The following is a 19,379-nucleotide window of genomic DNA, read 5'->3' as shown; positions in this document are numbered from 1 at the left end:
ATACACTGTTCTAGATGGTGTAACGTAGTACAATAACCTCATAGATCGTGTGCAACTGGTGATCACCAAGTGGTCTTTGCAATTATATTAACCGTTGACGTTATTAATATGTTATTATTGAAACAATGAGTTCAACCTTTCTGACGCAGAAGTCAGCATTGGGAAACTGCGTGCCCTGTAGATAGCTTTGCACTTTCGGATGTATAAAACTTAGTAAATGTTAAGTTTAACCAATGGGAACCTTTTTTTGCTTAGAATATGTTGTTTTTGCCCTGTAAACACAGATTAAAACCACCGTTGCGTGTCCTTGTAACCATAGACTACTATCCATCAACAGTCAAAGTCCCCGTGCTTTGTATGCTGTGAATTATTGCATTCTCGCATATTCATGAGCGCCGGGTGATGCTGGGACTTTGACTGTTTGTGGTTAGTGTGTAGTAGTCTGTGCTTCATGCGCCATTTTTATTTTTGTATTGCAAAAGACGATCCCTTTGGCCTTTTCTTCAACTTAGTGAGGGCACGCAGCTGAAATACCCCGGGATATATGCACAAGGGTCTATTATCTGTAATAACTTCGATGACGTCAGGTAAAAGATTTCTAAATTTAAAATAACTCACTCTTACCATACTATACATAAGTACAGACTGTCACTTGCGTGACTTTATTTTATTATGAACGTTAGTCAAAAGAAAACCTTAGTATTGGAAACATGAACCTCTGTTTCTGCCAGAGAAGAACGGCAATTGTTTACAAAAGGCGTGCACCGCGTAAACACGGAGGTGGGGTTCTGATTGGCTGATTCAATCATCTGACAATCATAACAACAGATGTTGGAATATGATTGGCTGATTACGCGTCAAAACGTTTGTCGGCGCAAACAAAGCTCCGCGTATGTCGCTCATTAACATGGAGCTCGCTTCAATTTGAGCTAGAGACTGTCGTTCTTCTCTGAAACCGGATGTAATAGGAGTCAAAGATAAAAAAAACTTCACCTGTCAATCAAACTCATACCCAGCTGTTTACGAGTTGTCCGTGATAATTGAACTCTGAACGTAGGGATAAATCAGCATGCCTTATTGTTACTTTAGCACCTTCAAGCATACAAAGCGTCTCAAAAGTTTAGGTCTTAGTAATAGGAAAGTTTCTTTTTGAAGGCACCAGAAAAGTTGCATTTTTGCCTTGTAAAAAGTACCGTAATTATTCGCCATTTTCTGCGATTCCTTTTCTCCGGCAACAAACACAAACTAGTCTTTTTAATTCTGTCTCAGATTATAGTTATGTTCAATTTATTTAAGAGTTCATATCGCCTTAATTTCCGAATACTGACAGATGTCAGGTTTATACCATAAATCGTCCCTATTATAATCTGCGAAGTGCTTTACGTGATTCGCCAAGCGCGAATAGCGACTATAGCAAAAACAGTTTTGCACTGAAAAAACACACAATAATATCGCCTTTTATAGTCATGAAATACCAAGGGCGGTTTATAGTTAAAGGTTTTGTCATTATGTGAAACCACACGGGGACGATAACTAATTAAAATAAGGCTATGACTTTAAAATAACATAGTGTCTCACTAAATTACGAGGTAGCCTATGATATACATACGTATAACCTAGCAAATAATACATTTTACACTAATTTGAGGGTCACTTGTTATTAAAATTATCCGACAACACTTGTAAAATCACACAGCTTTCGTCTTTTGCCCTTTTCGACGACTTTCCATGAACACGATTTTTTCCTAAATATTGCTTCGCAAGTCTCTGGATAACCAGACGGTTTCATTGCTGATGACCTGAAAGAAGAAGAAAAGAAATGAATAATTAACTAAAACATGTAAGTAGAAAAGTATGAGTTTTGCAGATGGCCGAATCCGGATTCATCTTTCTGTTAAGTTCATGTTGCGCATGAACTATTTTGAATCAGAAAACTTGGGAACAGCGCTGTAGTTCCAGAGGGCAGCATATCAATTCTTTAACGGTGATCATCGTCGACCGTCTGCGCTGCACCGTTAGCAAACTATGTATGCCGCCCTCTTCCGTTTACTTGTCACGCTGAACACCGTTAAAAATTAATGTGCTGCCCTCTAGAGCTGTAGCACAGATTCCTTGTTATATATATAATTCATTCAAGCATTCATGAATTTAACACAAAGACGAATCCGTGCTCTGCCGTCTGCCAAACTTATTACAATATAATATGCATATGTCGAAGATTCGATGTCGAATGTTCGCTATATGTCGAAAATAAGCGCTATGTCGAATATTAAATAATGTTATTTTGGTTCAGATAATCAATCCAGCTGGTAAATTTATACGCGATCACTTTTGCAGCTGATCGCGCGCATGATCAATGTTAAGAAATGACGTTGTTTTTGAACTCTGAACATGCGCACGTTTGCCTTGTCTGCAAAAGCGATTGAAATTCGAACTTTTCAAGACAAGTAAGTTTTAGAAGCGCTCAGCCAAAACGTAAAATTCGACATCGTCTTATTGACCCGTATTGATACACATATTCCTTATCGGAATTTGATAATATTGAAACATAATACATAAACCATACATGGTTTACAAAATTGCTCTATATTTTGTGTATGCAACTGGCATAGATATTAATTAGAGTGATGTATTAAAATACCGACCATGCGATGTAATCGGTCTACTGCACTTGCTTTATATATCATAGCATTTGATCGCATGGCGGATCATGCGGAATCAATTTGATTAAAGCAAGATTTGCAGCACTGGAGTTAGTTGGTTATTAACATGACTTTGATCATGTTGATGGCTTTGATGGAGTCTTTTAATTTCCCAGCAAATACCAAACGTATTCAAAAACGTTCGCAAAAGGTTGGAGGAAACGTTCCGATCCGCAGTTATAGAGGACGCAAATTTAACCGAGCACAATAATCGATCACCGTAGATTAAAAAACCTCGAAAATTAAGCGGCAACACCAGTAGCAGATAGCAATAATGGATATAATGATAACTATCATGACTATTAAGATCGCATTCCTCGTAGTTTCATATTGAGATGAATTGATTTTATACCTAGTTATAACATGTAAAATGTAAATAGACCGATGGTGCACATATTCTCATAACAGTTGAATACATCATATTATTATCGGTCAATTTTCAGTGAGTGTATTGAAAATAAAATAAAAAAACTGGCCACAAATCGAACTTTCTTGTGTTGGCAACGGCAAAGATGGTAGTGTGCATGCGCAAATCGTAAAAACGTGTCGTTTCAGTTAACATGTTAATGAATGGAAACTCTGTGGTATCTTATATCGTTCAGGTGATGTGCTTAACCTGAATCGCACGGCCTATCCCGAACAAAATCGCCATGCGTAGCAGTTGACGAACTAGTGGATTCGCCCTACTATCACGGCAATTTGTGATATAGGGATGATGACGCTGTGATGGCCTTGTCTGCAAAAGCGATTGAATATAGAGGGTATGCAATACGACGTCATTCATAACAGTGTCATCATCATTTAAATAAAATTCTGTCCTCCATAAGGTACCACGGGAAAATTCGCATGGTAATACAATAAAACGTGTGATAGGTATGAAAGGTTGTGGAATCGATCTACAGACCGGTCTCTCTGTCATCTTAACGGGTTAGGCCATTTTAAATCGACTTTCGAAAAGTTTTTTGATACATTCATTGATTTCTCAAAAAGTAAAAATCGCAGTTTAACAAATAACGGTTCAAATGAAAGCCATTATTGGGGGCTAATTGTTGTATCACTATGAAAGGCCTGACACGAATATAAACACTTATTTCGGTGACCCAAGTTCATGGTCATTTCTGCCCACGCACTTGTTTACAGATGGCCTAGAATTTCATATTTCGGTTTCAGCGATTGCCCGAAAAAGGTGGTATGTTTTTGAAAAGCGTTTCCGCTTGGAATGTAGATAGTTGTTGTTGCTATTACTGTTCGCGATTTTATTTTATGCACTTTTTAGCCGACAATTTTCAATGCATTTTACATAATAGAAATGTCGCTGGCATAAATACCGATATTTTTAACAGTATCGTTTTTTAAAAGAAAATACCATCCACAAGAGTTCCCAATACTTTTATGAAACCATAGATACCAAATCGGACTGCAGGTGATGAACAGATTTTGAACTAGAATTAAAAGAACCAGCGTAGGCCTTCTCAAAATGTACTTTTTAAAATATCGAGTTGTTTAATTTTGGACTGCTTTTTCCTTGTTTTTTATAACAAGAAAATGCTTTACATACCCCAAACTTCTCACATAGTCTTGGCTAAGTGTCCGTTACTGGTTGATATTATTAGAATTAAACGATTTTCATGATTAACTTACTTTTACCGCAATGTTTTCCCTCGCAATGTTCAAATATATCCTCAAAATGGCGTTGCTTTCGGTCTCACATTAATGACAAGGTTATCCCAAGATGTGTGAGAGTTTCTGACACTATATTCACGGGTATTCTATAGCTATTCAAACATATACAAATTTGGCTGGTTTGCGATAAGCTATAGATGAGGTGACCTATGATGTCACATGTTTACATTCAGACCGCCCTCTGTTGTTTCAAAGCAGGCAAAATAACACAGAAGTGTCTATGACAGACCACATAAATCTCTTTAAAACTCAACTTTTAAAACCTTTGAAGTTTTGTGTGATATTATGTATATAGCTTGATGCATTTATAAACAAGATTGATACCATTTTTTGTATTATTTGCTTTGAAACCAAAGTTAATGAATAAAAATCAACTTCTTCCATGTAAACTATAGTGTTTTTTGCCTGACAGTTTTGATCACAGACCAACAGAGGGCGTATCAAATGTAAACACATGTCACCTCATCTATACCATTTTCACCCTGATGTGGTAGACTGGATCCTTCAGTTTTTCAACAACTACGCACGGTCATCGGGTTGTGCTGTTGGTGAATAAGGCAACGTGACGGATTGTGGGTAAATAAAAGACGCCGTCATTAGAGGCCAGAAGGATTCAGGCTACTGATATGGCAGTGACATCAGCACTGTATGAATTTCATTACACTCCCTAGCGTTCGATCAAAGCGCTGGTGTACACTCGCACGCGCTTAAAGACGCCGAATAGATGCGCGAGCGAAACAGCTGCTTCAACGCGTTGACGTCACTGCCACTGCGGGGTGAAAACTGGTATAGGTTAGGCTTCCTCAAATAGGTTTGTTGAAGCGCCCCCGAAGCGCCACATGAAATAAAAGACTGAAAAGCGCCACTCAATGGCTGCGAAGCAGCTTTCGCGGTGCTTTAGCACGGCCGGGGGAGTCAGAGGGGTGCCCCCCTGTGAAGTTATCGTTGTTGGTTTTTTTAAGTTGAGGTGCAAATGACGCCATTTGGTGCAATATTTTGCACTATTTTAGCCTGTCTTTACACGGAGAACATGGGAATTTATTTATTTATTTATTTATTTTAAATCTAAACGGCGCCTCGCGCCACTCGGGAAGCCACGCTATTTGCGGACCCCTGGTATAGGTAATAGATGACTATGAAAACTTTCCGCATACCGAATATGGGTTTAGCCCATATTTAATTGCCTTTAGGCCCTATGATTTATTTTTAGAAAAGAAAGCCTAAGACTGGAGCCTAATCAATTGAGAAGGGAATGGATTTTGTCACAATAATATCAAAATTAATATCGTCCATAACAAGAAGGAATGCATCACGATTTTTTGATATCCAGCTATAGTATTTTAATTGATTTACACTGAACATGAAGCTATAATATCTCTACTATATAGCTTCATGCACTGGACATTTGCAGACCGACCTTCTCCATGTAGCGAGTACCACATTAGATTGTGTTTACAAGAAATATATAATAAGCGCCACTTCCACGAAATGTCCTATATGCCAGCAACTTTGATGATAATATATTATCTACAACATCACACCTGTTTTTCAAGAACTCTCTTTTATCTATTCACCTCAAAGAAAGGATTAGAATTATTATAATAGAATACCTGACCTGATGCAACGCATTTTTAATGAGTTGCTGAGGGACTAGCAATCTTTTATGGTCGAATGAACAACGTATGACCACTACACAGGTCAATGGCCTTATTGTGTTCTGGCGGGTTATTTAAAAGCACGGTCCCTGAATTTTTCCAGACAAGGAACAATAGGAACAAATTGCCTGGCAATGGGGTCACATATAATCCCAGTCTATAGTGTGATCAGAACATTATAGGCAGGTAATCATTATAGTATAATCAGTACGAAAAGTCCAATGCGATTTTTAATGTATTTTAAAAAATTCAAAGAACCACTTTTTAGCGGGAATTTTTGCAAGTTACACAGCTGAAGTTGTAAAATGGTTGAAATACTACAATATTACGGCGTAAACAAGAATATGTTTGTTTGGTCTTTGTTCCTATAGCCACATCCCTTAAGTTACCTTAGAACTGTCCTTCAGCATGGCTGTCATTTCAATTGTTATACTACATTGTGTACTAAGTTATAGAACTCTGTAAAAACGCTTAGCCAAACGTAAAATCTGGCACCATCTCATTGACCCCCATTATACACATTTCCTTATCGGGATTTTGATAAAATTGAAACATAACACACAAACCATACATGGGATGGTTTACATAATATTGCTTAGCTCTATTTTGTGTACGCAACTGCCATAGATATTAAATTAGAATGATGTAAATTACGACCATGCAATGAAATCGGTCTACTGCATTTGCTTTATATATCATGCAGGTGATCGCATGACGGATCATGCGGAATCAATAAGGATTAAGCAAGATTTACAGCACTGGAGTTAATTGGTTATCAACATGACTTTGATAGAGTCTTTCTAATGTCCCAGCAAAACGTATTCAAAAACATTCGCAAAAGGTTGACAGAAAACATTCCGATCCCTTGTTTATTGGGGATACAAAATCATTAGCCAATCAGCCAATCAGATTAATCCAGCACAATCACCGCAGATCAAATAAAAGAAAAATTAACCGGCAACACCAGCACATATAAACAATATGAAGGACATCTATTAGGATCTCATCAAGTCAATTATTCCGTCAAATATAGTTGAATTTAATGCTAAAAAGGGAACTAAAATAGCTATGACAGGAACAGACTATTAATACTGATCCAAGAAGGCGTGAAAAAAAAACCCGGAGAACACAACCCAAATGATTTGCCACTTTCAATAGAGGTTTACCTATATTGCCTTAATATCACGGGAACGTGTTGGTATATAAACATGACATACACTCTCAGAATTCATATGTTAAAACATTGGGAAATGTGTTTTTGAATGTATGAGTGTCAATGAATACACTCTAAATAAAAATTACTCAATGTTGGGTAAAAAGGCGAACAGGGCAACAAAATGAGTAAATGGAACTCAATATGTTGATTATTGTACATAAATTGATCAAATCTTATAATTGAGTTAAAGTTTTTGATTATGTAGTCAAATCCAATGAAATTCTACTCACTTAGACAGTTTCGTCTTCCTGGTCGGAAGACTTCTTCAGTAATGCGATGATCCACTGGTTTTCCCGCGAGACTTCTCATCCCTAGGGTGCACAGTTCTTAGTAGTGGATCATATATGTGATTTAGAGAATATACACCTTCATCGCGATTTAGCGTCTCCTGCCCCCTCTTTCTGATCCATAATGCCTCGCGTATCCATCTTGTGTGTTTATTTGAGTCCTTTTCGAGAATCTTTGCCCCTCCCAGTCAATGACATGGTTCTCCTGTGCTACATGGTCGGTGATGGCCGACTTATGCTGTTCAGTGACGGATTCTTTTCTTTTTGCTCTGGTATATTTAACATCTTTGATTTTTTCAGTGTCTTTTCTGTGTTCATTCAGTCTTGTTTGGAATTTTCTCCCTGTCTCGCCGATATATGATTTCTTACAAGTTTGGCAAGGGATTTCGTATACACAGTCGCAGGATTGTGAGGAGTCGATCTTGTCCTTAGGATGCACAAGCAATCTCTTGAGGGTGTTGTGGGGCTTCATGGCCGTGCTGATACCATACTTTTGAAAGATCTTTGCAACCTTTCAGAGACTCCTTGCACATAGGGAATGACAACCATTCCTTTGCACCGATCCGCACTGTCTTTACTATTCCTGCTCACCTTAGTCTGTTTATTTTGAATGTGTTGTTTTGCCTTATCGATGGACCATTTAGGGTAGCCACACTGCGCTAACGCTGATCTTATTTTGTTTTCTTCCTCTTGTTTGTCCTCCTCCTCAGTGATAATGTTTTCCATCCTGTCAAGTAAGGTTCTAACCACCCCTATTTTTTGATGGAGAGGGTGCTGCGACGAAAAGTTCAGATATTGATCTGTGTGAGTCTTTTTCCTGTAGATTAACAGTTTCACAGATCCATCGTCCTTCCTGATAATGAGGGTGTCAAGGAACGTGAGTAGAATTTCATTGGATTTGACTACATAATCAAAAACTTTAGTTTACTTCACAATCCTGATGAATTTGTTTCAAGTTATAATTGAGTTCCATTTGACTCATTTTGTTGCCCTGTTCCCTTTTTACACAATATTGGGTAATTTTTACTTTTGTTTAATTAGAGTGTAGTTTGCTATTAGTTGTGCCACACACACACATAAAATTACTAGCATTCCAAAAACTTGTCACATGAAACATGATCTTCATCCATGGTGTTGTCTTTTATAAAGACAATTCTTATATGAAATATTGAGCAACATATTTTAACTAATTGTTTAGTTGTTCGCCTGTGAATTTGAGTTTGCTGGTACAATTTTTTTAACCATCGAATTTGTAATCAGCGTTCTAGGATTAGTTTAACTTACTTTCTACAGCATTGTGAGAATCCATTCCCAAGACAAGTACAATCATAGCAATCAACTGTCTCTACACTGTCTGCTGCACATGTAAAATCTGAGGGAAACAAACATAAATTACTTATAAAGTATATGGAAAGGTTTGTATACTAAAACGATTCTCTTAGGCCCTGTATCCACAGGCTGTTCCCTTGTGGCGTGTGCCCTTGTTCCGTGTTCACTTGTTCCCATGTGACCTGCCACACAGACAACGAAACTTTGTTTTGCTTAGTGGCCGTATTCATAGTATCACCTATGATACAGGGGTACACATAATAACATATAATAAAATAAATGTGTGGCGGGTCACATGGGAACAAGTGAACACGGAACAAGGGCACACGCCACAAGGGAATAACCTATGGATATAGGGCCTTATAAACCATCAGCTACCATCTATGCACAGTTTCCACCTCGATACACATGAGTACAAATTTTCGTCTAAGCAAGCAGTGAATTGTCTCTAATCTTTGATTACACTATACGGTTGAGTGCATGCATCGTAAGAGCTGTGTGAGCTTCTAGCTGGAAAATAGGCCTTTGTGATTGTTTTTTGTTAAAACCTCAAGTGTTCCCTTCATCAAATCAGAATTTTTTTATATACACTCCCCCCTAAAAACTCTTTTCTCAACAGATAACGCAATTCAATGTTTATAGCAAGATGAATGTGGTAAATCTGTTGAAAACGACCTATCCCAACACAATTTTTGACAAAAATGTAGGTTCTAAAAGTCAAAACCTCAAGTGTTCCTTACAATATTTTTCAAATTGTATGTCATTAAACGAGAGAGCACATTTATGTTGTCCATAGCTTCATTAGAATGAGCAATTGCTAATTCTCTTTAAATTGGAAACCTTGTGCAAAATGTTACTATTTTTGTCATGCGGTTGTAAATTCAATGAACTAGCTTTGCTAAAGACCGCTTACAAATTGATGTGCTTCGCTGCGTGTACTTCGAACTTCGCTGCTTTTAAAATTAAGGTAGACCTACCAACACGCTCATAACAATTTATTCCACAGCCGCTGAACTGAATCTGAATTATTTCGCTTCAGCAAATAAAAGGCGTAACCTTAGGGCAGGTCCTCTCATCTTACACCGTAAAGATTCGCCTAATGGCGCATATGGGCTTCCTTGAGAGGCACAAAATAAAAAGCAGTATACCGTAAAAATGCCACCTGCAAAAAGGGCACGGACCCTTAATTCTTGTTTGATTTTTTAGAGACAGGAGCGGGGGGGGCGGCACTGGTCATTGACTAGGGGGTATCATGCGTGGCCAAAAAATCACGTAAAAAGGGTCTTGTTTCACGATCAGGCACTGTACGTAGGGGAAAGTGGGGTAATGCCGGACTGTGGGGAATCCCGGACACATCGATTGCAGCTAAACGGAGAAGGGTGGCACTATTATACTACCTTAGGGTATTAGCTACCTCAAGGTGTACATCACGTGTACTACTACCAGCGCTTTTGGTCTCGTCTTTCTTTGTGAAAATTACGAAAAAACAGAAATTGTCATTTTTGACTTTTTATCTGAAAAGTGATTTACTAGCTGGGTGACAGTTAATGCGACAAGGGACACAGATAAAGTGTCAATGACCAGTGCCCCCCGGCTCTCTTTGCGTGAAATTTACCCTGAGGAACCCATGGGCGCGATTAGGCAAATCTTTACTATATTGATCATATAACAGCTCCCCATAACATTTGAGGCTAGTGAGGTAAAGCCCCTTTACCACGTGCACAACATTTTGGTGTTGCATGGATTCGATCTCACTCTTCGAGGTACCCTGTGAATATGAGTCTCGGATATGAGTCAACGCCTTACCGCCGAACCACCGTGCCTATAAAAGAAATACCCACACTCTGGCCCAAAATGTTTAAAACATGGGTCAAATTCATATATTTTGCGCAGAAAACTTGTTATTTGGATTGTGCAAAAGTATGTTGCGGAAAAAAAAATTGGATTTGGTCAATTCTGTGCCCTCTTGAACGAAATGCAGCATTTGCTATACAAAGAAAAAAGTTTGAAGGTCCACTGCTGATAGGAAAGATTATACCACTAGTAACTATTATTTTTTGGAACACTCTGAAGAAGCCTCGACATACATGCACATTAAAGCTGAAGTTTTGCATCAGAATTGAATTTATATTTAAAAGAAAAACAATTCTCACCTTCTGTGAAGTAACAATCTGCACACACTAGTCCTAGGACACAAAGGCCGACACACACTACCAGTTGTAGTTTCAACATGATTCCAAATTAATGCTGCAAATAAAGAAATAATTATTGCTATTTCAAAGATTTTGTCATAAACCAAATCAACTACGAATGAGTAATCCACGGTGAGTACTTCGTTATCTTTCAAACGATGACAATTAACCTCTGCCTAGTTATTGTGGTATTTGACAAGATGTCCTTAGTTTTATTTCTTTAATAAAGACGTAATGAAAACGTAATTGAATACTTGTAAAGTTCATCATAAAAATTATATCAAATTACTTAATTAAGATTAGAATGTCAATAAAATTTTCATTTAGAAATTATTATTTGACATTCTAATATTGGAGAAGATATTCGCGCGAATCTATGCTACCACTACCGCCACACCCCATATGCATGTTTCTGTAAACAATAACATAGCCTAAGACAGTGTAAGAGGAGCAGGATGCCTTATACATAATTATATATCAACAAGTTTACATCGTTTCGAAACATGCCACTAGGTTAAAAAGTATACCGGGAAAGTATAAGGTCTTTGGTCATATTAATACTTGAGCTGAATCAAGATCTTGTCCTCCCACAACTGTAAAACCACTGGCGTGTGACCATTAATAAGGACTCAGTAGCAATTTTTGTCGAGTAAAGAGGGGTAAAAATGCAGTTGTGCGAAATCAAATGACCATACAATATAAAAATGTACACCATAAAAATATCGAAGTTAAATATTATAATATAGCCTAAATAGGTACATAAAATTATATCGAGTTAAATCTACTAAAATAAAAACGAAATATAAGCCTAGTAAAATAAGAAAAATCAAGTTAAAATGAATGAAAAAATCAAATAAAATTTTGAAAATTACCCACATCAGCCTCTCAATTACCATGCTTAAGCTACTATAACTTGCCCTTGACCGTTATGTAATATCAAATCCGGAACAGTTTCCATTCTACCTCTTGAATCATGTACAGAGTAGCCTAACATTGACCATTACGTAACGCCGCCAAGGAAGTTTAACTTAACAAATTCAGATTTTAAGTTCAAGTTTACATGTCACATAAAACAATACCGCAAGTATTACAATCAATTTATTTAAACATCAATAATAATAACAATAATAATAAGCACAAAATGTTTGAAAATTAATAACAAGTATAATACAATTTTAGTATTATAGACAATAAGTTATTTACAAGCATATGTATGATTTTGTATAATATTCTTGACCCCTTGTTTGTATAATGATCTTACGTTAATAAACACAGCCAAAAAAGAAAGTCTCCAGTAGTTCCATCCCCATTTAATCAGATTCTGATGAGTTTATGGCAAAATTATTTATATAATAATTTTCTATACACTCTCCTTCGAAGATTGATACCAAATTTGATATCAAAAGTAAAATCATCGTGAGCATAGGAACCGTTCTTTGGAAATTGGTGCAATTTTTAAAATGACATAGGGAGTTGTATCACGCGGCGGAGCTAGCGTGTGTGCCAAGAATTACGTCGCCTGAATAGGCCTTCAGGTTAATCGATAAAGCGTGACTGTTTGTGACTGCGGGAATTTCAAATGGGGTATAACATGTCGGGTTGTATGTGTAGCTGTTACACACATTTCGGCGTTGTTGTAAAGTTCTTTACCTGGAGATTTATTGAGTTCAAGTTCTAAACAGTTTGCGCAGATTTCAAAATAAGTAATGAGACAGATTTTTTTTCAATACGTTTTCCTTCATCATCAACATAAAATATAAAATTATCAGCATTCACACAACATTATCTGCAATGGCTTCTTTTACGACATTATAAAAAAATATTTTTTACATCTACACATCTACATCTGAGAGGTCTAAATTCATTGTCATTAAAGGTTTACCCATGCATGTCAAAATGCAAATCAAATACCCCGCTCTTTTAATTGTGCGCAGGCAAGCATGGCAAGTGTATTATGATTCCTGTACGGGTTGCTTCGGGCCACATAATACGCTGATACCATGCATTGACTTTTGCGTGGTCAATTCGTAATTTGTCATTTTTAAAATTGCACGAATTTCCAAACAACGGTTCCTTTGCTCATGATGATTAAACTTTTGATTTCAAATTTGGTATCAATCTTCGAAGGAAAGTGTATAGAAAATTATTATATAAATTATTTCGCCATAAACTCATCAGAATCTGATTAAATGGGGATGGAACTACTGGAGACTTTCTTTTTTGGCTGTGTTTACTTCCGAGCTCCCTGTCGATGATTAATTATAGAGTCAAATGCGTTGTTTGCGTCGGCCGAAAAATGCGTCGCAGATGCGTAACGCAAATGTGACGCCATAGACACAAGTAGTGAAATGAGTTGGTGAATGGTGAAATGCGTCGATTGCGTAACGTGGGTTTTAGAGGTTTAAAATTTGATTAATGACGAGGCGAATCTGTCTATTTTATTTTCTTCCTCCGTTTTATTTTCGGTAAAATTTCGTCATCATTTGTAGGTTAATCTTCGCTGCCTTCGCTGCCTTCGCTGTCCGTAGCACCATCGTCGATGTTCTCCTTGTCCGCATCGTACTGGAACAGTCCCTCAAATTTAGCTCGATGTTTGGCCATCGTTCTCTTCACTGGCGGGCTCGGTCCATCTTGACCCCCCGGCTTGACCCCTTGTGAATATTTTCTCCTCGATCTCCGTATAAACGTCGCCGTCATTGAGATACTCGTGACTCCGCAGAAACGTCCGGTACTAATCTAAAACGTTGCGTTTGACGGCACATACGGTCTTCAGGTAGACATTTTCCTTCGCCATCTCCGGGTCCATGCCGTCGGCTGTACTTTTCATATTTTTCATGCCTTCTGTAGCTTCTTTTAGCTCCCTCGTATACCATTCCCGATAAGCCTCGTTGTCTTCCAGTTCGTCACCGGACTCTCGGTCCGAGACCTTGATCTCCGAGTCGTAATCCCCTTCCTCGTCATCTTCATCCTCCCCCTCTTCTACTTCTACTCTGCTACAAGGTCATTCAAGACCGATGTAATCCGGGGGTAATAACGTTTCTTTCCCTGATTTTATTTTCATATACCACTGTCAACAGGGGGAGAGCTCCAACCAAGCCATGTGTAATAACCCTTTTCTCCCCTGCTGACAGTGGTATATGAAAATAAGATCAGGGAAAGAACATTTATGTACCATGTGGACACGTCTTAAAAATTATACCCCCGAATAGCCAGTATGGGGGGTGTAATACATTTGCTTTCCCTGATCTTATTTTCACATATACCACTGTTAGCAACCAAGCCATGTGTACGTAATAACCCTTCTCCCTTGCTGAATGGAACATAAGATCGGGGAAAGAACATTTATTATCCCCATACTGGCTATTCGGCGGTAAAATCCGGGGGTAAAATTTTAAGGACGTATCCATAAAAACAATTCATCTTCTCCCTCACAAGGAAAACAACAGAGAGCCACTTACCTTGATGGTGCACCACTCTAAGCCTGGTTCGTCTTTCAATGTTACCTATAATACGTAAATTGTATCTTCATCTCTATTCGATGTTCTAGAATGTCTTGCAACTACTTATATCAGCCATCATCATGATCATAATTAACGCATAACAGATTCATTCGATTTATGAGCCCAACCCACCAATCAAAAATTTAATTAAGCATGGAACTTGGTTAAATCAATTCAACATTTTCTTCATTGAAATTTCAATTTACGCACGTAATGCTTGACGGATGCAAGCGGAAGTAATTTGTGAATCTTTTGACTTTCGGGTGTAACCATAGAATGTCTTCAGAGTCTATGGTGTAACTAGTAATAAATAAAATTGTCTCATATTAAGGGCTGGGGTATGAACGTTTGGACAGTATTTATTTTGGGACATTAGAGCACATCAGACATATCGAATTGCATTCTGAATACGAAGAATGTCATTCTGAGATCAAATAATTTTGATTTTTTGAAATTCGCAATTTAATACACGTTTTATGGCATATCATTAAAATTGATATTTTTGATATTTAACAGTACTTGAAGTAAACTTTATAAATCTGATGATTTATACTTAAAGTGTATGTAGGTGGGATGAAAAGCCGACGATCAATTGAAAATTTTGACCTTTCGTATTGAAGATATGGATTTTTTTCCCAAAACACCAAAAAAATTAGGTCTTTTGGGAAAAAAATCCATATCTTCAATATGAAAGGTCAAAATTTTCAATTGACCGTCGGCTTTTCCTCCCTGCTACATACACTTTAAGAATATATCATTAGATTTATATAATTACTTCGAGGACTGTTATATATCAAAATTTGAAAAATATAAAATTTTTATAATTTGTCATAAAATTTGTATTATATTGTGATGTTTAAAAATGAAAATTATTTGATATCAGAAAGACATGCTTCGTATTCAGAATGCAATTCGATAGGTCTGAGGTGCTCTCATGTCCCACAAAAATACTGTCGAAACGCAATAAACGCTCATTTTGGATCCCTTAATAACTCTTTAATTTTGTTTTTCTTTCTTCTGTCGTTTTCATGACATTTATATAACCCGACATTTAATGTTATTAAAACGTTTTTATCTAAACCCAAACATAACATTTTTAAAACGTTTTGAAAACATTTTTGTGTTTGCTGGGACGTGCAGTGGCGTAGATTTCTTTTTGACATTGGGGGGAATGAAGTTGGAAAAAAATCTTGAAGTATAGTCAATCCAGCACCCTTTGGCGACAGAATTAGTTTATGATATAAATGCGCGCGAAGCGCTTGAAAATTTTTGCTATTTTGAAGCTAAACTGATGAAATATGGTGTAAAAGTAGATTAAATGCGCTCGAAGCGCGCGAAAATCTGCACTTTGGGGGCTAAAATGGGCAAATATGAGGTTAATTTGGTCAGAAACCTATCAGAAACCCACATTGGCAAAATATTGGGGGGGGGGGGTAAATCCCCCCATCCCCCCGGGATCTACGCCTATGGGGACGTGTACCTTATCATTTCCATAGATGGAGCCATATGGGATTTTATATTCTGGAAGAGATTAACCTGTAATTCTTACCACACATTTCAATAATATTACACTTTTATACATAACCCCTATAAATGTATACATGTTACAAATACTCGGATAACACGTTTTTAACACTTCAGCACGTTTATTTCCGTATTTTGCACGTAAAAGTATATAACATTGTATAAGGAGGGGTTGTTTATGGATTAACGCTATATACAACGCGTTGATATGGGTATTTTTCAAAACAATTATTTACACTCCAACATGTTTAACATGTGTATATCAGCAATATAAACTTATTGATATGTTAATAATTGTTTGAAAAATACCCTTATAAAAACTATCAATATTATATTCAAACGAGTATTATGAAGAATGCACTGTAATCATATTTAATTAAAGAAATGGTGATCAAAATGGCATGGTTACACAGTATGCAGCGTACTAACACACATCTAATTAAATTTGCTATTAACTTCATTCTTAATTAACCGTAATCACGTCTAATTACTTTAATATTACCAATAATGATTCCTATCTGTTGCTCGATTTACTCGATCTTTCAATGAAATTGCTATAACAGTTAACATGGTTAAATACACTATACTTCTATATACAATCTACAAACATACTATACTCATTAGTAAGGACGCAGGTATTTAACCACAATATGTGACCGTCTACCACAAACCAGCCGTAAAGTCAACAAAATTTAATATTCTGAGTTAGAGTGTAAAATGTGCATGAAGGTGATATTCATAGGTACCTCAAGTTAGTAATACATGTATCTCATTTTACTAGTGCCAGTCAAACACCTTTTAAACCAATCAATAATCATATTGTTGAAGAGGATAATAAGCTTCTACCTATGTCTATAGAATTCTTAAATAGCTCTAGTCTTTGTTTGCTTTGGCTAAATCCTGAAAGCATTGTTTAGGTATGTATAACCAACAATTAACAATGGGAGGACATTCCTGAACCTCGTTGACTTGGGGATGATTTGAAATGACCGCCAATTATGACTATTTGATATTTATTACCAGCAATGTTGATAAAAAGACACATGCAGAACCGAAATAAGGTAGCATTGGGTTATTCCATTTCAAATCCACACTCCCCCTGTGGAAGATTTGGAAATATCTTCCACAGGGGGAATATGAATTTCAAATGGAATTAGCAAATTAACCAACTCTATATGAAACACATCCTTCCTCGGTGAAAGATTCAGGTTGAATCGTTATCAACTGGTGTATGATAGTGCCAAATACACTCATTCCGTTTGAAATTCATACTCCCCCTGTGGCCGATATTCCCAAAATCTTCCACAGGGTAGTGTGAATTTCAAATGGAATAGCCCATTTTGTTGAAGGACCAAAGGTCAACAAACCATAATCTCGCTTCTGGATATCGTTTGAAGTCAAATGATATACCATTTCAAAGCTTATGATATATATTTTCTAAACACGAAATAAAACAAAATTGACCGGGCCGACTCCGGCTGGTTTGTGGTGGAAGGTCACACAGGTCTTTGTGTATGCATTAATACTTATGCCTTTGAATGTCTTGGGTACAAAGCCTCATGCTTGAGGTCAATTTTCGAGATGGCTATAATATTGAAAGGAGGCTATGGAACTGTGCCATTACATATGATGCTATTTCGGGGTATAAATATTTTCCAATAACATTTTGAAAATATTTTAAAACTATTAATGTAGTGTGTTTTCAGACAAAACGTTTTAAAACGTTTCCATGACCTTTATATAACCTGACATTTAATGTTATTTAAGGTGGTACTACACCCCTGACCAATTTTGTGCCTAGTTTTGCATTTTTCTCAAAAATTATAGCGCATTGGTGACAAGTAAGATATGGATATTATAGGGGCAAGGACTACAAGTACTGCACTGAAAATTCAGCAACTCAAAGCAAATAGTTATTGATTTATTGATCAAATATTGGTTTTCCCTCATTTTTGACTGTAACTCCACAACTGTTTTCTGTGCTGAAATAAAAATTTCCAGTGCAGTAGTTGTAGTCCTTGCCCCTATAATATACATATCTTACTTGTCCCCAATGCGCTATAATTTTTGACAAAAATGCAAAAATAGGCACAAAATTGGGCAGGGGTGTAGTACCCCCTTAATGTATCAAAATTAGAACCAACAACCAATACCTGTACGTTAGTTGAAATCACTTGAAAAACAGTAACTGAAAACCCAAGGGAAGAAATTAACGACATTTTCAAATTGGGTTCAATAACATGGGCCAACAGAAGATTTACTTTTAGGCGAATAGTATCCTGGATAGCTCCCTCCACTAACGCAGTCATCTCTGCGCACCTGCACACCATAATGAGGCGCGTGTTCATAGGAAGTAGACTGGTTGGAAATCTCCATAAAACCATTCCCCGTAGTTGGCAAGCTACTGCGTGGTGGGGCGAACATTTCAACAGAAGACTGTGGTGGCTGAATCGTGGTACTGTAACGCACTCCTGTTTATACAAACAAACAAACAAGTAAACGAATATGGTTAAAACACGCGAAAGCTTTGTTGTATGGGTAAATGAGAAGCATTGCATTGTGGGGTATAAGTACATGTAGATAGGGATGTGCTCAATCGTGTTAATACAAACAAATAAATAAATTAATAAATTAAATAAATAAATAAATAAATAAATAAATAAATAAATAAATAAATAAATAAATAAATAAATAAATAAATAAATAAATAAATAAATAAATAAATAAATAAATAAATAAATAAATAAATAAATAAATAAATAAATAAATAAATAAATGGTTAAATAGCATGACAACTTTAGAGGCAAACGTTTGATTTGAGATTAAAGCAATTGTGTCAATTTAATGTTGGGGGATCGAGTGGGCACAGTGGTTGTTCCCTCGCCTTGCACCACTATAGAGTCATGTGTTCAAGCCCTGGTCGTGACCAAACCTAAGGGAGTGTTCAGAAATACTTTGGTGGGGGGGCTGGTAAAAGGGAGGGGGCCCAAAAAGTTTTGGACCTTAAAAGAGGGTGGACCAAAAAGTTTTAGGTGGTAGGAAAGGGGGGGACAAAAAGTTTTGCTCTTCAAAACCCAAAATTTTCGCGCGCTTCGCGCGCAATGAGAGCCTCTATATCAATTTTAACATGGACAAGTTTGGGTTTCAGTGCTTTTGTTTGAAAAAAATGATGGCACTTTAGTGTACACATATCTATTAATTATATAACATTAAAGATAATCAGCAACATGCAACATCTGGGTTGGTTTAAGAAATACTGGCACTTTTATCATAGAATTTTATATCTCTTCA

The 19,379-nt window shown here is 36.9% G+C and overlaps 2 protein-coding genes across 3 annotated transcripts in view; both read right to left on the bottom strand.

The window, feature by feature from the left end:
- Positions 1-631: 631 nt before the first annotated feature.
- On the bottom strand, positions 632-14,655 carry LOC140166253 (beta-microseminoprotein-like). Of its 2 annotated transcripts, XM_072189659.1 has the most exons (4): positions 14,523-14,655; positions 11,026-11,119; positions 8,828-8,915; positions 632-1,799 (listed from the first exon to the last, which is right to left on the bottom strand). In XM_072189659.1, exons 2-4 carry the CDS (start codon positions 11,102-11,104, stop codon positions 1,667-1,669), a joined length of 300 nt encoding a protein of 99 aa, XP_072045760.1. In that variant the 5' UTR covers positions 11,105-11,119; positions 14,523-14,655; the 3' UTR covers positions 632-1,666. The 2 variants fall into 2 exon arrangements, with proteins under 2 accessions (XP_072045760.1, XP_072045761.1); XM_072189660.1 differs by lacking the exon at positions 14,523-14,655 and having other exon boundaries at positions 11,026-11,242.
- Positions 14,656-18,213: 3,558 nt separating this feature from the next.
- The window catches only part of LOC140166252 (DNA-binding protein RFX6-like), an 83,789-nt gene continuing 82,623 nt past the window's right edge, over positions 18,214-19,379 (bottom strand). Inside the window, exon 19 of the mRNA XM_072189658.1 lies at positions 18,214-18,559. Within this exon, the coding sequence (XP_072045759.1) occupies positions 18,321-18,559 (239 nt within the window). The 3' untranslated portion in view covers positions 18,214-18,320. The remainder of the gene's footprint in view (positions 18,560-19,379) is intronic.

The sequence above is a fragment of the Amphiura filiformis genome, chromosome 12, assembly GCF_039555335.1.
Source record: "Amphiura filiformis chromosome 12, Afil_fr2py, whole genome shotgun sequence".
Taxonomy (NCBI): Eukaryota; Metazoa; Echinodermata; class Ophiuroidea; order Amphilepidida; family Amphiuridae; genus Amphiura; species Amphiura filiformis.
This window is presented reverse-complemented; position numbering and strand designations above follow the sequence as displayed.

Coding starts and splice junctions, on each gene's coding strand:
- LOC140166253 (XM_072189659.1), bottom strand. CDS start 11,104: ATGTTGAAACTACAACTGGTAGTGTGTGTCGGCCTTTGTGTCCTAGGA. Junction 8,916..11,025: donor AGATTGTTACTTCACAGAAG/GTGAGAATTGTT, acceptor TGTTTCCCTCAG/ATTTTACATGTGCAGCAGAC. Junction 1,800..8,827: donor TTCTCACAATGCTGTAGAAA/GTAAGTTAAACT, acceptor TTCTTCTTTCAG/GTCATCAGCAATGAAACCGT.